General features: G+C 41.3%; 1 protein-coding gene across 1 annotated transcript in view; it reads right to left on the bottom strand.

The window, feature by feature from the left end:
• The window catches only part of GRIA3 (glutamate ionotropic receptor AMPA type subunit 3), a 333,892-nt gene that overhangs the window by 40,924 nt on the left and 269,103 nt on the right, over window positions 1-23,865 (bottom strand). Inside the window, exons 8-10 of the mRNA XM_066579868.1 lie at window positions 18,727-18,831; window positions 6,819-6,926; window positions 1,196-1,402 (exon numbers count right to left, since the gene is read on the bottom strand). Coding sequence (XP_066435965.1) covers window positions 1,196-1,402; window positions 6,819-6,926; window positions 18,727-18,831 — 420 coding nt within the window. The remainder of the gene's footprint in view (window positions 1-1,195; window positions 1,403-6,818; window positions 6,927-18,726; window positions 18,832-23,865) is intronic.

Below are 23,865 nucleotides of genomic sequence, written 5' to 3'. Positions count from 1 at the left end.
AAATATTGATTTCATTTACAATTCTCTTTTTGTTCATTCTCATTGCATTTTACTAATTGACAAAAAATTAACTACAGATAGTCCACTACTTAAGAACATGTATCGTTCCAGGAACCTATACGTAAGTCCTTATGTTCGTATGTCCAAGCAAATGTTTGTATGGATGGAGATCGCAAGCTGATCCCGCTCCATACAACAGGGGTGCCGGCTATTTCTTACAGCCAACGCCCAACTGCAACAGCTCCAGCTCTGATGAGCGGCGCGGCTTATCAGAGCTGTTGTGGGCGGGCGTTGGCTGTAAGCAGGTACCTGACATTCAGGGGTCCCACCCTTCCGCTCCGTGGTATGATCACGGGTTACCATGGCAGCCAAGGTCCTTCTGAAACACCTCAGGGCTGCCTATGCCAAGTGCCTATCAAGCCGTGCCTGTAGCATGGCTTGATAGAATGCCTGTCCGATCGCTGTAGAGTATGATGTAATGCCATAGTATTACGTCATACTGCAGGACCTTCACAAGTAGGGGACTATCTGTATTAACATTTCTATTTTTGAAAGCATTCTTACTTTGCGGCATTTTTTTCCACACCTGCCTAAAACTTTTACGCAGTATTGTATATGTATACATATTTCCTATTGCTTATGTAGCAACGATATATTCTGTCATCATTCACAATTTAAAGCCCTTATCTTAAATATATACTTTTGATCAATTTTACAGGTAGTGAACCTCGGTAGGTTTTGGGAGCATAGAAGGAAAGCCACACTAACACAAGCAGAACATAAAAACCCAATGCAGATGTTGTCCTTGGTAAGGTTTATACCAAAGAGCCTCCTAGCAACTGTGCCAATCCCTCATGTTGGACCCTCTTCATTGCTTTGGACCATGTTGGACCCTTTTCATTGCTTTGGACCATGTTGGACCCTTTTCATTGCTTTGGACCATGTTGCACCCTTTTTATTGCTTTGGACCATGTTGGACCCTTTTCATTGCTTTGGACTATTTTGGACCCTCTTCATTGCTTTTCTAAGTGGTTGGTCTTTGGATACAGTGCATAAGACGAACTACTAAAACTAGTATATAATTCTAATTTTGAAAATTCCTCTATGAAGACTTAGGACTTTTTTACATTATACCCTTCAGTATTTACTAAATCTCACGATTCCTGTAATGTTAATAAAAGCTGTGAATACATACCCCATATACAAGCTCACCGACCATTCCATTCCAAATCTTAGTTTCTGGGTCCCGAGCTCCATATTTGCCATCTTCGACAATGGAGAGTTTGTATTTTATCCCGACATGTTTTGCAATCTCACTCGCCAGGTCCACGCAGTAGCCTTCATACTTATCGTTGCCATCCAGCTGCTCGTAGTTTTTCTTTTTCATGACATATGGATTTTCCTTTAATGAAACAAATTATGGATCAAGCATATTTAACTGCACATTACTGAAAAAGAAGCTCTATTATATTATTGTTAATGCTCTGCAGATGAAAGGAGATTACGTCTGACTCTTACCATCATTAGATAAGTCTATACCTGAGTGGAGTGATCTTTCTTAGCACAGATAAAGGGCACAAACTGCTTATTTTTCATCATGTCCTCGTTCCTATTATTTTTATCTGAGTAGTACACTAATTTGCAACATTACTAACCCAAACATGAAAGTCGAAGAAATGAATTATTTGAATAATTTTCACATAAAAGCTAAGGCTTCAAGGCTAATTTGTCTGAAAGAATGACCTACATGACTTTAAATAATGGGTAGATATCGAACCTTAGTGTCTATAGCATCCCAATTTATATAAGAATCCACTGGATGATATTTTTTTAGTCAAACATACGGATAAATAGCTGTATTATTAACTTAAAGGGATATTCGCAATTCAGTTTGTATGCCACAGTGAGGTAAATGTAAAGTCCCCTGGTGCAAGCACCCCTCGAGGTATGACTGACTCCCAGGGTGACGTCACAGCGGCAGACTGTTTTTTGTGCGTGGTTTGCCATTGCCTTCCCCAGTCATCCTTTAGCCCCCAGCAAGCTGGGTACTCCTTTTACCGATCTCTGAAGGATGGAAGGCTGAGTCAACCTTGAGACGGGGATTGAACCCGTAACCTTCAGGTCGTGAGCAAGAGCTTAGGACTGCATTTCTGCTGCCTTAACACTCTGTACCACGCGAGGCTATGGTCGCTGTGAGAGATGGGCACAATTACGAAGACACCCGAGTTAGCTATTTTATGCTGTTTCCATAACTCTGATAAAAGGAATGGGAATTACATAAACAGTGTAGCACAGTGAGCTGTTCTGTTTCTGCAACTGTCATGTTACTGCAGTAGCATAGCTTGTTGTGCTGTGTTGTTCCATATTCCTGACCACCAACACCTGTGATTTAAAGGTAGGTATTCTCATCTCAGTCATGATTTACTGAGATGGGAATTCCCCTTAAGGCCTCATTCAGATGAGCGTGTTTTTTTGCGTGCCTATGTGCACGAAAAAAATACGCTCCTCGCTTATGCGAAAATGCGTGAACGGGCAAAGTTTGCGCATAAAACTTTGCCCTTCACTGGAGCAGGTGTGGCAGAGAACCCCCGATGCTATTCCATTGCTGTCAATGGGGCCTGCACTGCTGCCGCCCCATTGAAAGCAATGGGATGAAGGCAACCCCCACAGCAATGACTTTAGGGGGGGGGCTTGAAATATAAGCCCTACCCTGAAAATCATCCCTAGCAGTTAAAAAAAAAATTCAACCACCTAAAAGTGCTGAGAAGCTCTTCTTCCCGTCCCCGGCAGTCCTCATCTGTATTCTGCTGGCCGGGATTGAAAAATCCCCGATTCCAGAAAGCGCTGCCTCTGATTGGCTGAGCGCTGTGACCAATCAGAGACAATCATTGAATGACAGCTGAGCGCTGCCTCTTATTGGTCACAATGCTCAGCCAATCAGAGGCAGCGCTTTTTCAAAACAGTGCACACATATGTCCTATCTTTTTAGGTGCACGTGCAATGCTGTCACAGTGTTTAGTGACATGGAGACACCCCACAGAGATGAAGAAAAACCTCTGCCACAGCTGTCACAGCTGTGGCAGAGGAGCGCAATGTTCTCTGTATGTCAATAAGGCTTGCGCTACTGCTGCCGCCAGCCCCATTGACCAAAGGTGAAACCCCTGGATGTGACAGCATCCAGAGGTTTCACATCCAAGGAATCCCCCGCTGCAGCTGTCACAGCCGCAGCAGGGGAAAGCGGGCAGCACACTTAGTGTGCAAAAACGCAGCCAAGTGCGTTTTTTTTCTGCGTGCCTGCTGCTTTGGTCAGGCAAATTTTTGTGCGTTTGTGTTCTGCGCACAAAAAATTAGCATGTTAAAACACCCGTCGGATTGAGTCCTTAGGGGTAAAATACTGAAAAAAATGGATTTTTATTTATTTATAGTTGTTTATTTTTCAAATTAGTATATTTCCACTAAAATAAAGTACAGGGATGGGTTCCTCATTTTGTTTTGGATGTTCTGATATATAATTTGCATAGTGTCTATTTACAAGGTGCACATGGCAACAGTTTTGGTTGGCGGTGGGTCATTTTCTTAATAATAATATATGTATTTTTATATAAAACCTCTGGGGGGTCATTCACATTGTTTTTTTTTCTTTTTTAATTTTACACTTTCCCACTGTAGCTGGGGCATCCATAGGAGCCACATTCAAAGGAGCCCCAGTTACAGAGGAAAACATTCCCCTATAGTGACAATAGTCACTAACAGAGTTGATCATTGTCTGCTAGGACCCTGCAGCTCTGCTGTGACTGTGGGCCCCTTGTACTTGCTTGAAAAAAGAGCCTAAGCTGGACCTCTGAAATGTGTTGCAGTGCTTTTTAAGAAGTCATTCCTGTCTATGTCTTCATATACGTGTTCTATGGAATAAAGGATACTTAAAATTACTTCCACATCTCATTGACATTTCGTACAAGTGAACCTGGATACAGAGCAGATCTGCTGGTTATTACAGTCTCCTCACTCATGTAAGTAACCAGTTTTTTTTCTCCTTTTTATGACTTATTTCATTTACTTTATCACCGGGAGCGCAGGAATTTTTACATTTTCTTTTGTCTAATCAGTAGCAGTGACCAGGGAGAAGCACGAAACAGCAGTGAATTTATTAATATTCCTGAGCCAGACCAGACTCCTTTCTACTTGTGCTGCACACTCTCTAATGTAGGTTTCCCAAAATTGCTGAATCAATCAGTGTACATGACAAACCCTTGAAATCAGCGAGTCCATCGCTATACCGTATGCCTGCAGCCCAATTAGAGAACAATAAGTCTAATATGAAAAATGAAGTAACTTTCCAATAGTTCTTAATAAGTGTGCACAAGAGCTGTAGAAACAAAAATGTTTCCATGGTAACAGACAACAAACAAATTCTGTCTTTTGTAATTTTGTAGTCTGGCGGTCTCAATCTTTCTTTCATTTGTTTTCTACTTTGTGCTAACATTCATATGGCAGACTAGGCAGAAATAAGGACCAATAAAAGGAAAGATGACTGCAATATTTTGCTACACAGAATTTGCTTGCTGTCTGTTACCATGGAGATGAATAATCTAATTTGACCTGTAGAGATAAAACGGTAGGAAATTTTTAATCAAGACATATTGTAAAGTTGCTTGATTTTTCATTTTGTATGGATTGAGAGATTTAAAAAAATCTGTTAGGTAATGTATTGTTTTGTTTTTTTTTAAATGCAGCTATGGCTTCTTTTACAGGAAACAGTAGGACTTCCTGCTGTGAAAGTTGCATCGCACCGCACGAAAACCGCATGGCGGGCCCTAAGGAAGGCTCCATAGGAACACATGGGCTACAAAACATTGCAAATCGCGGCAATATTCAGCATGCTGCGATTTTTCCCCCCACAATGAAGCAGCCTACAAAACATCGCTAATGTGAAGGAACCCATTGGAAAGCATAGGCTTCATATACATGCGATTTGTAGCACTGTTGCACAGCGATTTTGTCGCCCATGTAAAAGCGGCCTAATTTCCCCCTCCACCCCCATTTATGATGGCGTCATCACAAAATCTCTTAGCTTGCTGGTTTCTACAAAAACATGCATTCAACAGTCTAACACCTCCTTCCTTGCTGCTCTCTCTTAGAGTGGCTTCACATGAGCGTGTTTTTGTGTGTACATAGGTGTGTACATAAGTGCGCACCCATGTACGTGCAAAAACAAGCGTGAATGCAGGTCCGTGCATTGTTTTCAATGGAGCCGTGGCTGCTGTCGGCGGCTCTATTAAAAACAATGGTCTGCTGGCCCCCTGCATTCTTTTTCAGGGAAGGGCTTTACATATAAGCCCTTTCCTGATAGAAAAAAGTTAAAAATATACTTACCTGTCCGCCGCTGCCGTGACCCCCGCGGGGATGAAGAACACATCTGCTGCATGCGGCAGATGTTTCCTTCATCCCCACTAGTATAAGGAAATCCCTGCTGCTACATCTGCCACATCTGTGACAGATGCAGCAGAGGAATTCTTCAATTCTCTACCGCAGCTGTCACACATGTCAGCTGTGGTAGAGGATTCTGTGGCCGGCAATTGATTTCAGGGAAGGGCTTTAAATATTAGCCCTTCACTGAAAATCAAGTAAAAGTGGTTTAAAAAACAAAAACACACTTACCTCCCCCTTCAGCTGCCAGGGCACAGCCGCTGTCCCCTGCTCTGTGGTGCTGATCTATCAGCAGCAGGGGGTTAAAATCCCCACCTGCTGAAAGAGCTGAATGTGATTGGCTGAGGTGCACGCACAAAAACACGCTGGTGTGAAGCCGCCCTTAGGGTGCATTCACACGAGCGTGTGCGTGTGCCGTATATAGGTGCGCACAAAACTACGCACCCATATACGTGCACAAACACACTGAATGCAGGTCCGTGCAGCAGTGCTTTCAATGGGGCCACAGCTTCTTGCCAGCGGCCGCATTGAACGCAATAGGATTCCGGCAACCCCTGCAGGGATTTTCAGGGTAGGGCTTGAAATATAAGCCCCTCCCTGAAAATCATCCCTGTTTGTTCATTGAATTCTATGAATGGCCAGGTGCTGCCTGTGATTGGCTAAGTGCTGTGATCAATCACATGCAGAACTCAGCTGTCATTCAATGAATAGCTGAGAGCTCCCCGTGATTGGCTGAGCGCTCAGTCAATCAGATACAGCCCTTTCAGCAGGTGGGGATTCTATCAAATGCACTTTTTTTAATGCGCGCAAAAAAACGCTCATCTGACTTTGCCCTTATGGAGACCTACCTATAATGCCCCTTTGAAGCCTGACCCCCCTTCCTCCCCCTGCATCCCCCATCCTCCAAACACCTTGATACTGGCCAGTGACTGGCTCGTATAAGTTTATGTCTAGTACTCCATTTATAGAAAAGATAGCCAGACCATTATACAGAACAAGTATCTCTTGCAGGATCCTCGCTCCTAACAACCATTGGCCACATTTAGTGCAGTCCATCCATTGTTCCTATTGTTCACATTGTCGATTAGTTTTGTGCTGTAATGTCTGATTTTGTCCATGTTCCCTCTGATTTGTAAATTGCTGCGGAATATGTTGGTGCTATATAAACGCTATTATTATATCATTCACCATTTATCATATTTGTTTTCAATATACTAGAATTAGAAGGGGAAGAAGGAGAAGAAAGGGGATATTGTATTACTTTTTTTGCAGTTATACAAAAAACGTTCATTCTGTAATACAGATATTGTTGCACTGTAGTTATTCCATCTAAAGAAATACTAGCAGAAAAAATCAAATATTTACCAATTTACACCATAATGTAATCTTACCAAAATTGTTGTAACGACAATAGTTTTATTTTCCACGGAGGACGAGTCATTTGTAGGTTGTTGATCAGGAGCAGGAACAAAACGTTCATATTCATTCCAATGTCCAACCTGCAACACATTCCAATAGCATAATATGCTTAGTAGAGTAACACTTTGCTAAACCCTCTGAGGCCTCATGCACATGTGCATAATGTGAAACCATATTGTGCGCTGCCTATTTATGGATGAAATTGCATATGATGGTTCGATTTCCTGTTGGAGAACTCAGTCCAATATATAGGAGATGGACAAAAATATGGAAACACCGTATGGGATTTTAATCATTAGCACTGAGCTGCCCTTTTGACCCCTGCTTAGCTGAGAGCTTTCCCACCAAATTTATGTTTACTTCACCTCTTGCCCTGCTCTGGTTGGTTTTGGGAACCAGCTGGTAACAGCAGCTGAGTCTCTCAAACCCTTGTTGCTGGAACAGATGTTCACTTCTGTTCAGCAGCATCTGTGTCATATTAGCTCCACTTAAAATTGGTCTCTACATGTCTTATTGAAATATGATTTATAATCCCTTGTAATTTTAAGGCATGTAATTTTGTATGGTGTTTCCATATTTTTGTCCACCCCTTGTATGTGATCTACATGTTGTAATTTGCTTTGTGGACTCAATACACTCTGCATATGCCACCATATTTTGATACAGTGGTATTCATGGTCCAATTAAAATGCAATAAATAGAACCTATCAGCTTAAACATGCTGTCCATACTTCTGGCATCATGTTATAGAGCAGGTGGAGCTGAGCAGCCTGATGAATAGTTCTGTGGGACAAGGTGCAGTATAATTGTTTTTTATTTAATTATATCTCTGCTCATTCTGAGTTAAGAGGTCCAATGGGCGGTACATGTGCATAGAGAAATAGCTGTCAATCACTGATAGGACCGCCCAATGGACCTCGAAGTTCAGGATGAGCAGAGATATAAATGAATATAATACAACTTATACTGAATCTTTTCCCATTTAACTATATACCAATCTGCTCGGCTCCTCCTCCACCATAACCTGCTACCTGTGGTTTGGACAGCATGTTCTAGCTGACAGATTCTCATTAACATCAATGATCTGTGCTATACATATTTCAATTACACTCATGTGTATGAGACCTTGATTAGCATGAGTTTAATGATCATCAATAGGAAGGATGCAAATATTTTTACACATACAAAACACAAAGGCCTAGATATTTTCGACTGATCCACTATCCTTTAAGTTTTTTTGGATAGTGAAGAAAACTATGAGTACTATGTGATAAATAGTGTATTACACCCAATGACAAGTTCCAGAGTCATCACAAAATATATACAGGAGTGTTGATTCTCTGCAGAATCTCTTCACCGTCCTGCTGATGTGCAAACTGGTTTTCAGATTTCATCACACTAATACATTAGATGTACTAATCTACGATGAACATGTATTAAAAAAAAAGCACCTTTTCAAACAACTTTTGCTCTTCCAATAGCCTGTGTGCGCCTCATCAATCTTGTAATATACTTTCATTATTTGCTCTATACATGCTGTGACCATGCATACACACAACACCTAGTAAAGCAGCTAATGAAGATGAATCCAGTAAGAACTATGCTGCTTTGCCCACAGCAAACTGGAGACATAATTCCTACAACATGAGGCCTCTTTCACATGAACGTTGCGATTTTCACCCACCTGCATGCGGACGAAAATCACACGAATGAGAAAAAGCCGTGACCAAGTTGAGACTAAACCTTCTGTTTTCTCACTCATTTTTATGGCCGTGCGCGGCCTATCAACGCCACAGCCCGGAATTCCTTTGGCTGGCATAAGTTCTTCAACTGGCTCAATAGAGCCAGCTGACATAGTTTAGCAGCGGTAACCACTGCTAAACTCTCTAACCATCTCTTTGCCGGCAGCTCCCAGCTTCTATGGGAGTTGCCGGCTGATCGTAGCCAAAAAATAGGGCATGACCTATCTTTTCCAGCCGCGTCCAAATATTGTCCAGTGTATTTTTCTGCCGATTTCCTATCTTTGCCAGCTGGGCATTTTTGGGCGGCATAATTGGCCATGTGAATGAATGCATTGGAATCCAATGCTTTACATGGTCGCGATTTATTGCGGTTAAATTAGCTGCATAAAAACGCTTGTGTGAGTATGGCCTGAAGATGAGATGCACTTTTCTTTTGAATGATGGATTTTAGTTCACATAAAATCCATCGTTCGGCCACTGAAAGACTGAGCAAATATATTCCATTTGAATGTGTTTTTCTCATCTTTCAATAGACTGCAGGATGTTCTCCTTGCGGCATGTTTACATAGCCTCGAGGAGAACAAAGGAATGTGTTGGCAGCTGTTTGCGCAGCTGGGCATGTGCTTAAACACAAACTGGGCTCTGCAAACAAATCCTGGAGGTCCTTTTACATGTAAATGAAGATGATGAAGTGTTAATGGCTATTAACACTTTATGCAAATGGTTTGCTACACCTTTAAATCTTCCAAGCCTTTGAAAGATTATCTTTGCGTGTAAAAGGCCTTTAGTGGGAAAGGCGCCCGTGTGACTGTCAGTTAGAAGACGGCCGTACCTGAAGATGGCTGTCTTTCTCCAGCGCTGATCATAGAACACATGACCGGCAATGGAGCCGGTCACATGTTCTTCCTCCCGGCGCTGCAGAGAGACGGCCGTCTTCAGGTACGTCCGTCTGCTGGCTGCAGTAACACGGTCGCCGATGCGCCCACGTGAATGAGCCCTAAGGGCGGCAATCTGCACTCAAATTGTGCCAAACATTTGCTGCAAACTTAACCAGCCAATAGATGGTATGAACTTAGACAAAAGTGTTTTATTTATTTATAATCCAGCATGAACTACTGTGATAAATTTGACACATTTTCACACTGCCTGGTCTAAAGCCATTTTTACATGACTGACCTAGAGATTACACAAGAGGATTATCGCTCAGTGAATTGAGACAGAGTGGGCGCTGGAAATCGTTCTTACCCGTCTGCCTCCATAGATGAACAACTGTCTGTTTAAACTGAATGATGCAGAGTCAGACCAACAATAATTTATGGTTTACATGCAAGATCAAATCAACAATTTATCACTGTTGGGTCCTTCACTACACAATTATTGTACAAACCAATCAATCTAATGAGTGATTTGCACGCTAATTGTTCTGTGTAAAAGGGGCTTAAGTTTACATTGTCTAACTAGTAGATCATTAGTAAGTCTGCTCTATTGTTCCAATTGTGAACAAAAGATTTACCCTTGAGGTTGCAATGACTAAAGGCCCTTTTACATACAACAATTATCGCTCAAAATTCATTCAAATGGCTGAAAATGAGCAATGCAAACATGGCATCGTGGACTTTTAGTTTGAACCATGATTTTTAGATTAGGTTAAAATCCATCATTTGGCTACTGAAAAATAAAGAAAACACATTTATCTTTCAATAGACTGCACAATGTTCTCCCTGTCGCATGTTTACACTATTCAAGAGAGGACAATGCAACCTGGTGACAGCCATGAGGAGACCAATGCAGCTGTTTGCATAGCTGGACGTGTGTTTAAACACACACTGGGCTCTGCAAACAGCTCATACAGGCCCTTTTACATGCAAATGAAGGCGATAAAGTCTTAATGGCCATTAACACGTTATGCAAATAGATCAGTAAATATTTCAGTCATTTGAAAGATTATCCCTGTGTGTAAGAGGGCCTTTATGCAATAGCCCATTTTTCACCAAGGATAATCAGTTAGTTCATAACAAAATAAATTAGTGCTGGCATTTTTCTGTCAATGAGTTCCGAGGGTCTAGATAATGAGAAGAAGCAACAGCTCACCATACAGCTGCCTCCAAATCTCACCTCAGGTGATATAGTCAAAGATTCCAATCTCTCTAGGATTTTGGCAATAGCTTCTGCTGTTGTTGCCAAATATTAGAAACATAGTTTGTAAGGCTGAAAAAACATCCATCCAGTCCAATCTATTTTCTTGTAAAGTTGATCCAGAGGGAAGCAAAAAGCCCCATGAGATGGAAGACAATTTTCCTCAATTTTGAGAAAAAAATATTACTCCTGACTCTAATCTGACAATCGAATAACTCCCTGAGTCAATGAACCATCTCCAGCAATCTAGTGACTATAACTTGCAAAATAGACTGAAGAATGTAACGTCTCATTTGATTATTGCACTTTGCTTCATTTATGTGGATTTTCACTGAACTAAGCCTTACAAGTCCTCTGAAGATGCATTTTTATTACAGGTACTCATGCATTCCAATGACTCCAGGTAGCATTGTACATTTACAATGCGTTCAGTACAGAATTTATATTTCAGGTGTCTGTAGGCACAGACTGCCTGGTGCTTTGGACTCCACTCATTAAGTATGCTACATCTAGGTTTCAGAGATTCCATAGTATTGATCATGATGCTGGCTGTTCACAAGAGAACAGAAATGGATTTCACCTACAGCAATTGCCTTCAATGGATACTAGTGGTGTTTGCCAGTATACAGATACTGCCAAGACATATGGTAGGGCCAAATTATGTAACGGTTGAATGAGCATTAATATAAAGCATGTATCAACACTAGTAGATAACAAAAATGCAAGAATGGTGATGGTTGTTGGATAATGGGACAAACGGATGGTGGCGATGAAAGTGAGATAATGGAGAAGCTGGATGACGGTACTTTTTATCAGATAAATGGAGCAGATAATGATGGTGAACAGATAACAGACTGATAATAACTGATCCTAACTCTAGCTTTTCCTAAGTCTTTCTCTAATTTGTCCCTGATGCTGACCCTATCACCAGACACCACTGCCCCATAATGCCTCTAATGATATATTTAATGGAAAAAGCACTGACTCTAAATAACAATGAGAGGGAAATAAAACCTAGAAACATGTAAACCAAACAAAGTCTGAGCTAAATGGAAAAACAAGACAAAGATGCCAACAAGGAAAGCAAAATAAAAAAAACTCCATTGCTAAAAAGTAAGGACTAGAATAGAAATAATCACAAGAACAAAACTATACTGATAAGACACAAAGCTAGACTAAAAAAAAAAGATAGTAGAAGCATACAAGAAAATATCGGAGTTACAGTCACATAGTTTACACTATAACCAGCAACACATTGCAAAAGCTAAGAATACTTAAATAGAGGCTACTGAATTGGGAAATCCTATCCAAACCAGCCTGAGCTGCTGCAGATTAGTCAACTGGCCCACATAAAAGATTAGCTGTGAGACAGTTGCATAGTATCTGCTCCAACAACAAACTAGCAGATAGAAAGCATGAGCATTATTGCTGATTATAACAGCTCTGCATTACATTTACTTATGATTATCCATACACTATGCACAAGAGTACTTCTCTATTCAAGTTCGCAGGTTAATTTAAAATGTCCACCATATTTAGTTGGAAAGCATATTGCTATAAACAACTATTCACCAGAATTGAATACTGCCACAATATCCAAGACAAGACACATCTACTGAGGAATATGAGCAACTGTTGACATACACAGTTGCAGGGAGTACATGTTCAAAGCCACACACCATGTTTTCAACACAAAAAAAAATGTTGCATACTACTGTAGCTGCTGTTATTCTTTATACCTAATGTAAACTTCATTGTCCCTCCCTGAGTGCCCACCTCTTGCGATGACTTTACATGGGACAACTATTGGCGGAAAAATCGCTTAAATGATCAATTTTAAGTGAAATCTCTCCCACGTAAACATGGGATCCGATGGGGTACTAATCGAGATGCTGCTCAGTATCCCTATTGCTTTGTTTCTGCTTTATGGAAGGGAGTGTGTTATCGCTCAATGTAAACAGGCAGTCATTCATCGTTGAATGACTGCCTGTTCACAAGTGAATGGAGGCGGGTGGCCAGAAGAGACCACCGATGCACTCTACCTCCATACATTGAATGACTATTGCTCCTGTGTGAAAGCACAGGGGTGATAATAGTCCCACTCCTTCAGTATTAACATACGTTTATCTGCATGTTCATATGTAAATTTCTGCCTCAGAGGGTGCCCCCCCCCCCCAAATAAGCCTATTCTTCCTGTATATAAATGTATAAGCCTACTCTTCCTGTATGTGACCCTGATTATGTTACTTATGTTACTCATTGTAACTGTAAGAACTTTTGATTGTATTGCTCTTGACGTTGACTTTTTATACTTTAGTCAATCTGATAAGGGCCAGGCTCACACAAATGGTTTAGATTCCGCATAAGGATTTTTACAGCGGAAGACCTGCGATCCTTCGTGGAAAATACTTGCAAAGGATCGCAGAAGATCGTGTTTTTCCGCATGGATGTATGTGTATGCACAGCGTATCATCTGAGGGGGAAAAAAAATCTCTCTCTCCCCTCCTTTCTGGCTTTTCTATCTATTCTCCTATCAAGTTGCGAGCGTTTCCGCCGCTCATATACAATGTTAATTGCGTAAGAGCTGCAGATTGCTTGCATCCATAGACATCTATTGAGGCCGTCTGCTGTGATTTTTCTTTTGATTGCAGAATATGCAATTCGTACCCGCAAGTGTGAAGTAAAATCTGAAAAAAGCATGCCTTCACGTTTTACCATGGATCTTCCGCGCGGATCACAATTGCGGAATCTGCAATTCAAATCTGTTCGAGTGAGCTGGGACTCATTCAGTTTATTTTCTCTTTTTCTTGATATCTAACTTTATCCACTACCTTCTATTTTTCTTTTCATGTTTGCTGCACATCATTTTATGACTGCTAACTGTTCCCAGGAAATATTTATTCTAAACGGCTCTTACTCTCAATAACATACATGATTACGGTAATGCAGTATAATTATATGATACTTATGTATACTAAATGGAATAGCTATTAGCCCAGGACGACTCTCATCGAAAATAGTTCCCTACCAACAAAAGAGGTTCTAAAAGAGTATTATTCACAATATCACACACCGAATAACATCCTAAAGACAGCAGCAACTTTTTGCCATAAGTTTTATACATATGTGATTAGAGAACAATATTAACATACATGTACTTTATGTATTACTTTATTTAACAAGATTAGGTAATCACTAGTTTCAGAATAATGTGTTATTAGCCACCTGGGAAAGAATAAATTAATATTTTTCTGTTTTGGGGAAATTGCCTGTGTTATGGGTGAAGGTTACCCGGTAGAGATGAGCGAGCACCAAAATGCTCGGGTGCTCGTTACTCGGGACAAAATTTCCGCAATGCTCGAGGGTTCGTTTCGAGTAACGAACCCCATTGAAGTCAATGGGCGACCCGAGCATTTTTGTATATCGCCGATGCTTGCTAAGGTTTTCATTTGTGAAAATCGGGGCAATTCAAGAAAGTGATGGGAACGACACAGCAACGGATAGGGCAGGCGAGGGGCTACATGTTGGGCTGCATCTCAAGTTCACAGGTCCCACTATTAAGCCACAATAGCGGCAAGAGTGGGCCCCACCCCCACTGTCAGCATAAAGATCGTTCTTCTCTGCCGCAGCAGTAACAGCTGTGGCAGAGAAGAACGATGTTATCCCATTGAATTCAATGGAGCCAGCAATACAGCCGACTCCATTGAAAGCAATGGGCTGCCGACGATCGCAGGATGAATTGCAGGGAAGGGCTTATATATTTAAGCCCTTCCCGACAATTCATCCCGCGATCGTCGGCAGCCCATTGCTTTCAATGGAGTCGGCTGTATTGCTGGCTCCATTGAATTTAATGGGCTAACATCGTTCTTCTCTGCCACAGCTGTTACAGCTGTGGCAGAGAAGAATGATTTCTCTTCTATATGTTCTCAATGGGGTCGGCGCTGCTGCCACCGGCCCCATTGAGCGCATATGGAGAAGAAGGACCGTTGGGGTTCTTGAAGCCTAAAATCACTCCTAACACTCTCCCTATAGCAGCCCCGGCATCAACAGCACTTTCCCTCAGCTAAGTGAGAACGCACCTGTGGCGAGCCGCGGATTTTAATACTCGGGTGACACCTAATCTCGCCAGCCACTCACTGCAGGGGGGTGGTGTAGGGCTTGAACGTTGCAGGGGGAAGTTGTAATGCCTTCCCTGTCTTTCTATTGGCCAGAAAAGCGCGCAAATTTCTCAGGGAAGAAAATGAAAGTAACTCGAACATCGCGTGGTACTCGTTACGAGTAACGAGCATCTCGAACACACTAATACTCGAACAAGTATCAAGCTCGGACGAGTATGTTCGCTCATCTCTATTACCAGGTGCTCCTGAGAGTACATCTGCACAAAATAGTCCATGCTTATTATACAATCTACTTTTCTGCACCTTTGTGTCCTGTGTAAAATAACAGTTTGCAGACCTGCATGTTCCGTTTTGTACTTTCACAATCACACAGGCAATATTTTTCTATTTTTTTTCTCAGTGGAAAATAATTTTCTGGGAATCATGCTGACAATTTAGAAAGAGGCTGAATCTAAATCATTATATTTATAATTAGCATGTGTCTAAAATCTAGTTTACAAACTGTAACAAATGTATCATGCAATTCCAGAAACTGAAGGACAACGTTGTATTATTACATATTGCAGTCATCTATATCATATCTCTCTATATCTATCTATCTATCTATCTATCTATCTATCTATCTATCTATCTATCTATCTATCTATCTATCTATCTATCTCTCTATCTATCTCATATCTATCTATCTATCTATCTATCTATCTATCTATCTATCTCATATCTATCTATCTATCTCATATCTATCTATCTATCTATCTATCTATCTATCTATCTATCTATCTATCTATCTATCTATCTATCTGTCTCTCCTCTATCTATCTATCTATCTATCTATCTATCTATCTATCTATCTATCTATCTATCTATCTATCTATTTTATATCTATCTATCTTCTATCTATCTATTTCATATCTATCTCATATCTATTTATCTATCTATTCATCTATGTCATATTTATGTATCTATTAGAGATGAACGAACGTACTTGTTTAGGGCGTTTTTGCACTCGAGCACCACTTTTTCCGAGTAACTGACTACTCGGACGAAAAGATGTGGGGGCGGCGTGGTGGAGCGCGGGGTAGCAGTGGGGAACAGGGGGGAGCTCTCTCTCCCCCCCACTCCCCTCTGCAACCCCCTGCTCACCCCCGGCGCCCCACGAATCTTTTTGTCTGAGTAGTCAGTTACTCGGAAAAAGCGGTGCTCGAGTGCAAAAACGCCCTATTTGCTCATCTCTACTATCTATCTATCTATCTATCTATCTCATATCTATCTATCTCATATCTATCTATCTATCTATCTATCTATCCATCTATCCATCTATCTTTATCCGTTTAGTCGGGCCAACTCATGGACACTTTATAGATCAGCCCTCTCCCCGCAGTTCTGTTTCGCACTGCTTCTTGCAGTTTGATCATTTCCATGTTGGTGTTGGCTTGGATAGTATCAAGTCATTCTTTGCCTCCAACTCTTCTTTTGCCGCTGACCATTCCAAGCATTATCAATGTTTCTATTGAATTAGTTCGCATTACGTGGCCGAAGTATGAGAGTCTCTGTTTCGTAATTTTGCTGTCCGATCAAAACTTTGGCCCCCTTGCGATGTGATTGCAGAGCACTATGTGGTTGCCATGGCAGCTGGGAGCCTCTGAAGGCCCTTAGGGCTGTCATGAATAAATGCCTATGAAGGCCTTCATAGACTTCCTGTTAAAATGCATTATAATGTAATAATATGGTATTACATTCTACGGTAAGCGCGATCAAACAATCACAAGTTCAAGTCCCCGATGGGGACTGAAAAAATGTATAAATTAATTTAAAAAAAGTTTTTTAATTATTGGAAAAAGATAAGGAAGTAAAAGTCTAAAACCCTCCCTCTTTTCTCATATAAATAATTAAAAAATTTAAATAAAAGCATATTTGGAATCACTGTGCATAAAAATCCAATCTATCAGAGTAACAAATTATTTATCTTCCACATTGAACAGTGTTAAAAAAAATGCCAGAATTGCACATTTTTGTTCATATCATCTCCAAGAAAAAATGTAATAAACAGAAAACAATAAGCAAAAAAGCGAGCTCTCACACAAATATATTGATGTAGAAAGTTACGGTGGTCAAAAAATGGTGGCAGGAAATAATTTTATTTTTTTCCAAAGATAATTTATTTTTTAAGAGTAGTACAGTAAAGTAAAAAAAAAACTATATAAATTTGGTATCATTGTATTCATCGTGTCCCTCAAAATATAGTCATGTCATTTGTGCCGCAATGTGTACGACATAGAAACAAGACCCTCCCAAAGATGGTGGAATTTTATTTTTTTTCTATTTCACTTCATTTAGAAGTTTTTCTAAGTTTTCTAATCAATTAGTTGGTACATCAAATGGTACGGTTGAAAAATACAACTCCTCTCGCAAAAAACAAGCCCTCATCTCGCTTTGTAAGCAGAAAAAACAAGTTATGATTTTTTGAAAGTTTCTAATATTTAGATTGATTGGTCTTGCCATACAATAAAGCGACCCATTAAAATTCTCTGGTGTGGTATTAGATTTAATAATGTCTGAATAGTAACAAATACACTTAAATCCATACATGGTTTCTACTTCCCAACTTTACTGCACAGTGAAGGATTGTTACCCTCTATGGTTAATTGTATTGTCTCATGAAAAACTAATCCTGTGAATAGTTGACAAATGTTTTCATACAACGGCACCCTGAACGGGATTATCTCACTGTGATCATCCCATTTAAGAGCAAAGCCAAATTGTTTCCAGCCATACATCTTTCCTGCAATAGCCATTTTGGAAGCAGTATATCATTACTTGGGGCCATTCAAGTAAATTGCTATCAATGTAATACAAAGAAGCACCAAATCCACAATATTAGGACCTGAAGATACCTAGCTGCTTTCCATTCTGGATAATAGATGGTGTTTCAAATGACTTTCTGACTTTTATGGCTTCATTCACATGAGCGTATATCAGCCGCGCTTTCATGCCCGGCCGATATACGCGGCCCATCTGATGCATTGGTTTCAATGCATTAGTTCAGATGTGTGTTTTCCCGTGGTGTAAAAACGCCTGGCCGGCCAAGTTAGAGCATTTCAGCCGAATGCTTTTACACTGGCCAGGAAAGATAGTTCAGGAACTATCTTCCTGGCCGGAATACAGCCGCTGCCATAGACTCCTATTGGAGCCTATGGTAGCTGCCAGAGAAGGTAGGTGGGAGGGAGTTTAGCAGCGTGAATGCTAAACTCCCACCACCTTTCCTCCTTCTCTTCGCCTCTTGCCGGCTGTTTACAATGGGAGGGGGAGGGATGGGGCGAGAGCTAGTTGCTAAGCTTCCACCCCGTCCCACACCCTCCCATTGCTGGCAGCCGACAAGGGGCGGGAGCTTAGCACACTAGTTCCCACACCGTCCCACTCCCTTCGCTTACCGAGAGCCAGCGAGGGGACGGAAAGGGATAGGTAAACTGTCTCTGCCCGCCCAATGGCAATCCAGGCTCGGTGTATATCTGAAAGGACACACATCTGACCGAAAATCGCTAAGCTTGTGTGAAGGAGCCCTTAACCCTTTCCAATCCACTGTCTGACGTCTGAAGACATTCTTATTGAAGGCTGTACAGCTCCAATGTCGGAAGACGTCCGTCAGGGTATTCTTACTGTACATTACTGGCCGCTCTGTTGTCGGGGGTCTCTCCAACATGTCACATACCGCAGTACTGGCTCTAGCCAGCAGATGGCGCCATTGTATAATGGCAGAAAGAGAAAGCCGCCTAGCAAACCTTGAATCCAAAATTGGATTGCAAAGGGTTAATAGGGCAAAAGGAAGGGATTCACTTTGTGAGACAACATCCTTTAAATAAATAATAGGTGGTGAGGAGTCTTACCTTTCGGGGTTTAGTAGCCGTCATCTCATACACATCAATGGTGTAATTTGTTCTTCTACCATATGTATCAAACTGGATATTCCCAGTCATCCCTTGAACTTGCACCTAAAATAGTTCATAAACATATATGTTAAAACAGGCAGCAGTAATCTTTACAGAAAACTCCATTATGACACAATTGTAAAAACAGAATATAGTACAATATATCCACCAAAGATTATATACTGAAAGGTGAAGCATAGAATCAGTCTAGCATGAAATTGAAGGGGCTCCCTAGGTTGCTTCTTTTACAGACCAGAATGCAAATCATGATGCTGTTGATTTTTCAATGCGTCTTAATACTGTATCTTTCAAAATGTCACAACATGGTATATATTTCCACAGAATCCTATCATATTGCTTGCAAAATACATAACTGTAGATGAGAGCAGTATGTCAAGTGATGAAAAGTAACATCTTCCTACATTGTGGATGTTATCTCCTTATACGGGGTACTCTAGTGAATTCTTCCTGCTATAATCAAAACGAAGCATAAGCTACTGTCAATCTAATATGCCAACCATATTTTAGATTAAAGGGTTGTCCAATTGCAAACTATTTATGTCCTATGCTTAGCACAGGTCACCAATAGTAGAACAGTGAGGTTCCGTCACCCAGGAACCCCACTGAATAGCAAGGCCAGCATGGTCATGAACAGACAGCTCCATTCTTACTGTAGTGGCCAGGCTTGTTATTGCAGGTTGAGTTCCTATTAAATTCAATGGAAACTTGACCTGCAATACCAAGCCTGGCCACTGCTTTAAGAATGGGGCTGTCTGTTTCTTGCAGAAATCAGCTGAGTGCACTAGACCACTGGTGCGTTAACAGCAGATCAATGGAGGTCCTGGATGATGGACCCCTGCTGATCTACTACTGAAGACTTGACCTGAGGATAGGCTAGGACCGGTTTACAATTGGACAACCCCTATAAGGATTTGTCTCACAATATTGGGAACTATAAGTATGCTACTTCTTATTTGCATAATACTTCATTTATAGGGGTTTCCACTTTTTTTTTTAATGAGGAGGTCTTGTAAAATATTTTTTTGACCTCGTCTTAAAAAATCAGAAATATCTGTGAACAATACTGATTGCGACGGTAGCACAGTGATATCCTTTTCAGTATAACTCCTGCCCTACAAACAGTAGATCTGACATCATGATTAAGACTGCCAAGAACCTTACTGCAGCCAACAGGGTTACCTTTTGGAACTGCGTGTTAGACCGGGCTCACATGAGCGTAGTTTCATTGTGTGTTACACGCGCACTGTTCGTGCGTGCAATACGCAGTGAATGGAGTCAATGAAAGTGCATTGATTTATTGATCCATTCCCACTTGTGAATAGTCAGTGCTTATAATACACACACTAAAAAGAACGCAGCATGTTTTACGGGTGCATAATCAATGCAATTGCGGCGTTCATATGCGCCGTTGCAAAGTGACAGCAAAGGAAATGTAAGCAAAAAAAGAAACCAGGAAGACTGTGCATGACAGCATAGTGCGATACACAACAATAAGCCGGCTCACCGCCGTCTCCACAGCGGTAAGACGCTGCATGATACACGTAGCGTTTTACGGTTGTGTGAGCCCAACCTTAGGCTATATCCATGGTTTGTCCAATAGTAATCTTATGCATCTTGCATTCAGAAGCATGACAGCCAAATGTACAGTAAAATACGCTGATATGCGCGCAAAAAAAGCATCACTCATTCTACAAATATGCAGCGTTCAAACGTGGATATATGGAGGAGACCTTAATAGGAGATCCATCAGTTGGGCCCCTTCACATGAATGCATCAGTATTTCAGTGCACGCCTGAGCGCTGCATATTAGCGGAATGAGCCATGCTTTTCTGCGTGTGTATTGGCGTATTTTACCTTACTTTTTGCGTCCCCGTGGCATGTTAATTTAGTTAGTTTTTAAACAGTAGAATAGTATAAAAAACTATTTAAACTTGCTATTGTCATAATTGCACTGACTTACAGAATAAGGTGAGTATGTAATTTTTACCTCCCTGTGATTGCCATAAAAACAAAACAATGGCCCAATTTTTCAAAATTTTATTTCAGCCCAAAAATATTTCAGAAAACTTCTTAGACCGAACTAAGAGTTATGTATAAAACACTCCAACATGAAACAAACCCTATTACATCATCACTTTTATTTTCTCCTTTAAAAATGTCCCTTAAAGCCCAGAATATTCACATGCTTAAAAAAATATTACAAATCTCACCAGATATGCAAAAACAGAGGCCAAACCTAAATAAATATACAAAAAGTGGACAATATTTATAGGACAACACCAAGACATTAAAGGGGTTGTCCCGCGCCGAAACAGGTTTTTTTTTTCTTCAATAGTTCGGCGCGAGACAAACCCGATGCAGGGATAAAAAAAAAAACGGGTAGTACTTACCTGAATCCCCGCGCTCCGGTGACTTCTTACTTACCTTGCGAAGATGGCCGCCGGGATCTTCACCCACGGTGGACCGCAGGTCTTCTGTGCGTTCCATTGCCGATTCCAGCCTCCTGATTGGCTGGAATCGGCACACGTGACGGGGCGGAGCTACGAGGAGCAGCTCTCCAGCAAGAGCGCCCCATTCAACACAGAGAAGACCGGACTGCGCAAGCGCGTCTAATCGGGAGATTAGACGCTGAAAATTAGACGGCACCATGGAGACGGGGACGCTAGCAACGGAGCAGGTAAGTGAATAACTTCTGTATGGCTCATAATTAATGCACAATGTACATTACAAAGTGCATTAATATGGTCATACGGAAGTGTATACCCCCACTTTGTTTCGCGGGACAACCCCTTTAACCTCAAAGTATATCACACAAAATTCATATTTCACGTTAATAAATATTACCTAGTTATTCTGAAAAGGCTATGCAACTGATTGACGGTATAATTCAGTACTTATATATCCAAAGGATCATCACAACCTGATCACAATAGATAAACATCCTCACTAAAGATGAGCGAGCACCCAAATGCTCGGGCCCACGTTATTCGAGTCGAGCTTTTCATAAAATTCGAGAGCTCTACTCGAGTAACGAACCCCATTGACTACAATGGGAGACTCGAGCATTTTTGTATGTGGGCCGCCAGGTGCTGAGCTTTTTTTTTTCTTTCTTGGTTCGTGTTTTCTCTCTCTCTCCTCTGCCAGACGAACAAATTTGCCATTAACGCGCTGCGTTGCGGCGTGGAGGGGCCAAAACAGGCATGTCACAGCAGGGAGGAGTCAAAAACTGGGGTGGGGTCCAACACGGCTCGAGTAACGAGTAATGAGCACCATCGAGTACGCTAATACTCGACCGAGCATCAAGCTCGACAGAGTACATTCGCTCAACTCTAATCCTCACAAAGCCATGGGATTCACTGGCGTGGTAAAAGCAAAAAAGTCCAGGCAGCAATAAAAAATACTCACTACCGGGATCAGGATATTCTCCCTAGTATCATACTACATACTGTCTGTCTGAAAGTGGAGTTCCCGTCCTGATAAGGGTGACCCTGCCTATCATTTTGTCATGCTAGACAAATACAGCAACCTAAAGACATCTAAACTGGCCACTGGATATTTTGGCATGAAGAAAATAAGAGTGATGTTCTAGAAGGCTTTTTTTTTCATTTCAGCTTGCTTAAATTTTTTAAAGAATTCTATGTTACATTTTATGGTACCGCTAAAAATACAACTTGTCCCTGAAATAACAAGCCCCGTATGACTCTTGCAATGCGGGCAATAAAAAACCAGAACATTGACTAACTAGCAGCTGCAATTGAACCCAGTAATCCGTTTTCTGAAGCCCAGATCTTTCCATGTCTACAAATGACCCATATAATACAGTATAAAGGTTTGGGAAGTGGATATGCAAAATATTGCAATGTGAAGTATTACATTTTGTCGAGGAAGCATGGCTTTCTACACAGCTGCCCAATACTGAAAACATGTCTTTTCCCATAAGCATCAGTTTGTGCTGTGAAACTGAAAACACAAGACTTGCAGATTGGAGATCATCATGCTTCACAAATTCTTTTACAATCTGTTATCTTTGTATTTACTTAACCTCTTCCAAAACAAAGCCAAATAAAACTTGCATCCATAAGCTGCACATCCTGCTGGATCCTCGCTTTGTAATCAGGCTCTGCTTTATGTGAATATAAATACATCACAATAATTGCCCCTAATTAGTCAAGGAATCCTTGCAGCAACCTTTATGGCAGCAGATGTTGGGGAACTACCTCTCCCCTGTTTGTCATAACTCTGCACTATCTGCCGGAGTGCAGAACGCCGACGGTTAGCTTCTCAATAATCACCTATTATTCAATGGGCTGTATTTACATAATATGTCGGGGCAAGATACATTGTCTACAAATTGAACTATTAACCATCTTTCACTCTTTTTTATAATTCAATATGTACATTTATGTAAAAGCTAAAAACAGTGAATCGATGCCACATTTTTCATCCACTTGTAAAGAGATGTGTAATCCGAAAAAATATTTAAATCAACTTTAATTACCAATTAAACTTTTTTTTTTTACATTTTTGCGCTGGTTTTATTTATCTCTGAGTGATTATTAGAGATGAGCGAGCACCCAAATGCTCGGGTCCGTGTTATTCGAGTCGAGCTTTTCGTAAAATGTGAGAGCTCTACTCGAGTAACGAACCCCATTGACTACAATGGGAGACTCGAGCATTTTTGTATGTGGGACGCCGGGTCCCGAGCTTTTTTTTTTCTTGGTTCGTATTCTTTTTTTCTCTATCTCTCTCCCTCCTCCCCCCCCCTTCCCAGCCAGCCAGCCAAAACATTTGCCATTAAAGCTCGCACTGCCTCGCGGCGAGGGGGGCCAAAACAGGCACGTCACAGCGGGGAGGAGCCAAAAACTGCGATAGGGTCGAACACGGCATCGAGTGCGCTAATACTCGAACGAGCATCAAGCTCGGCAGAGTACGGTCGCTCAACTCTGGTCACTATTTATTTAAACAAATGTAGCAGTAGAGTTGAGCGAACGAGCATCAAGCCGTGTTCAGCCCAGCCCCAGTTTATGGCTGCTCCCCGCTGTCACGTTCCTTTTTTGGCCGCTCCCCGCCGTGACG

This window comes from Eleutherodactylus coqui, chromosome 10 (assembly GCF_035609145.1).
Source record: "Eleutherodactylus coqui strain aEleCoq1 chromosome 10, aEleCoq1.hap1, whole genome shotgun sequence".
Taxonomy (NCBI): domain Eukaryota; kingdom Metazoa; phylum Chordata; class Amphibia; order Anura; family Eleutherodactylidae; genus Eleutherodactylus; species Eleutherodactylus coqui.
The sequence above is the reverse complement of the archived record's forward strand: the minus strand, read 5'-3'. Positions and strand labels throughout refer to the sequence as shown.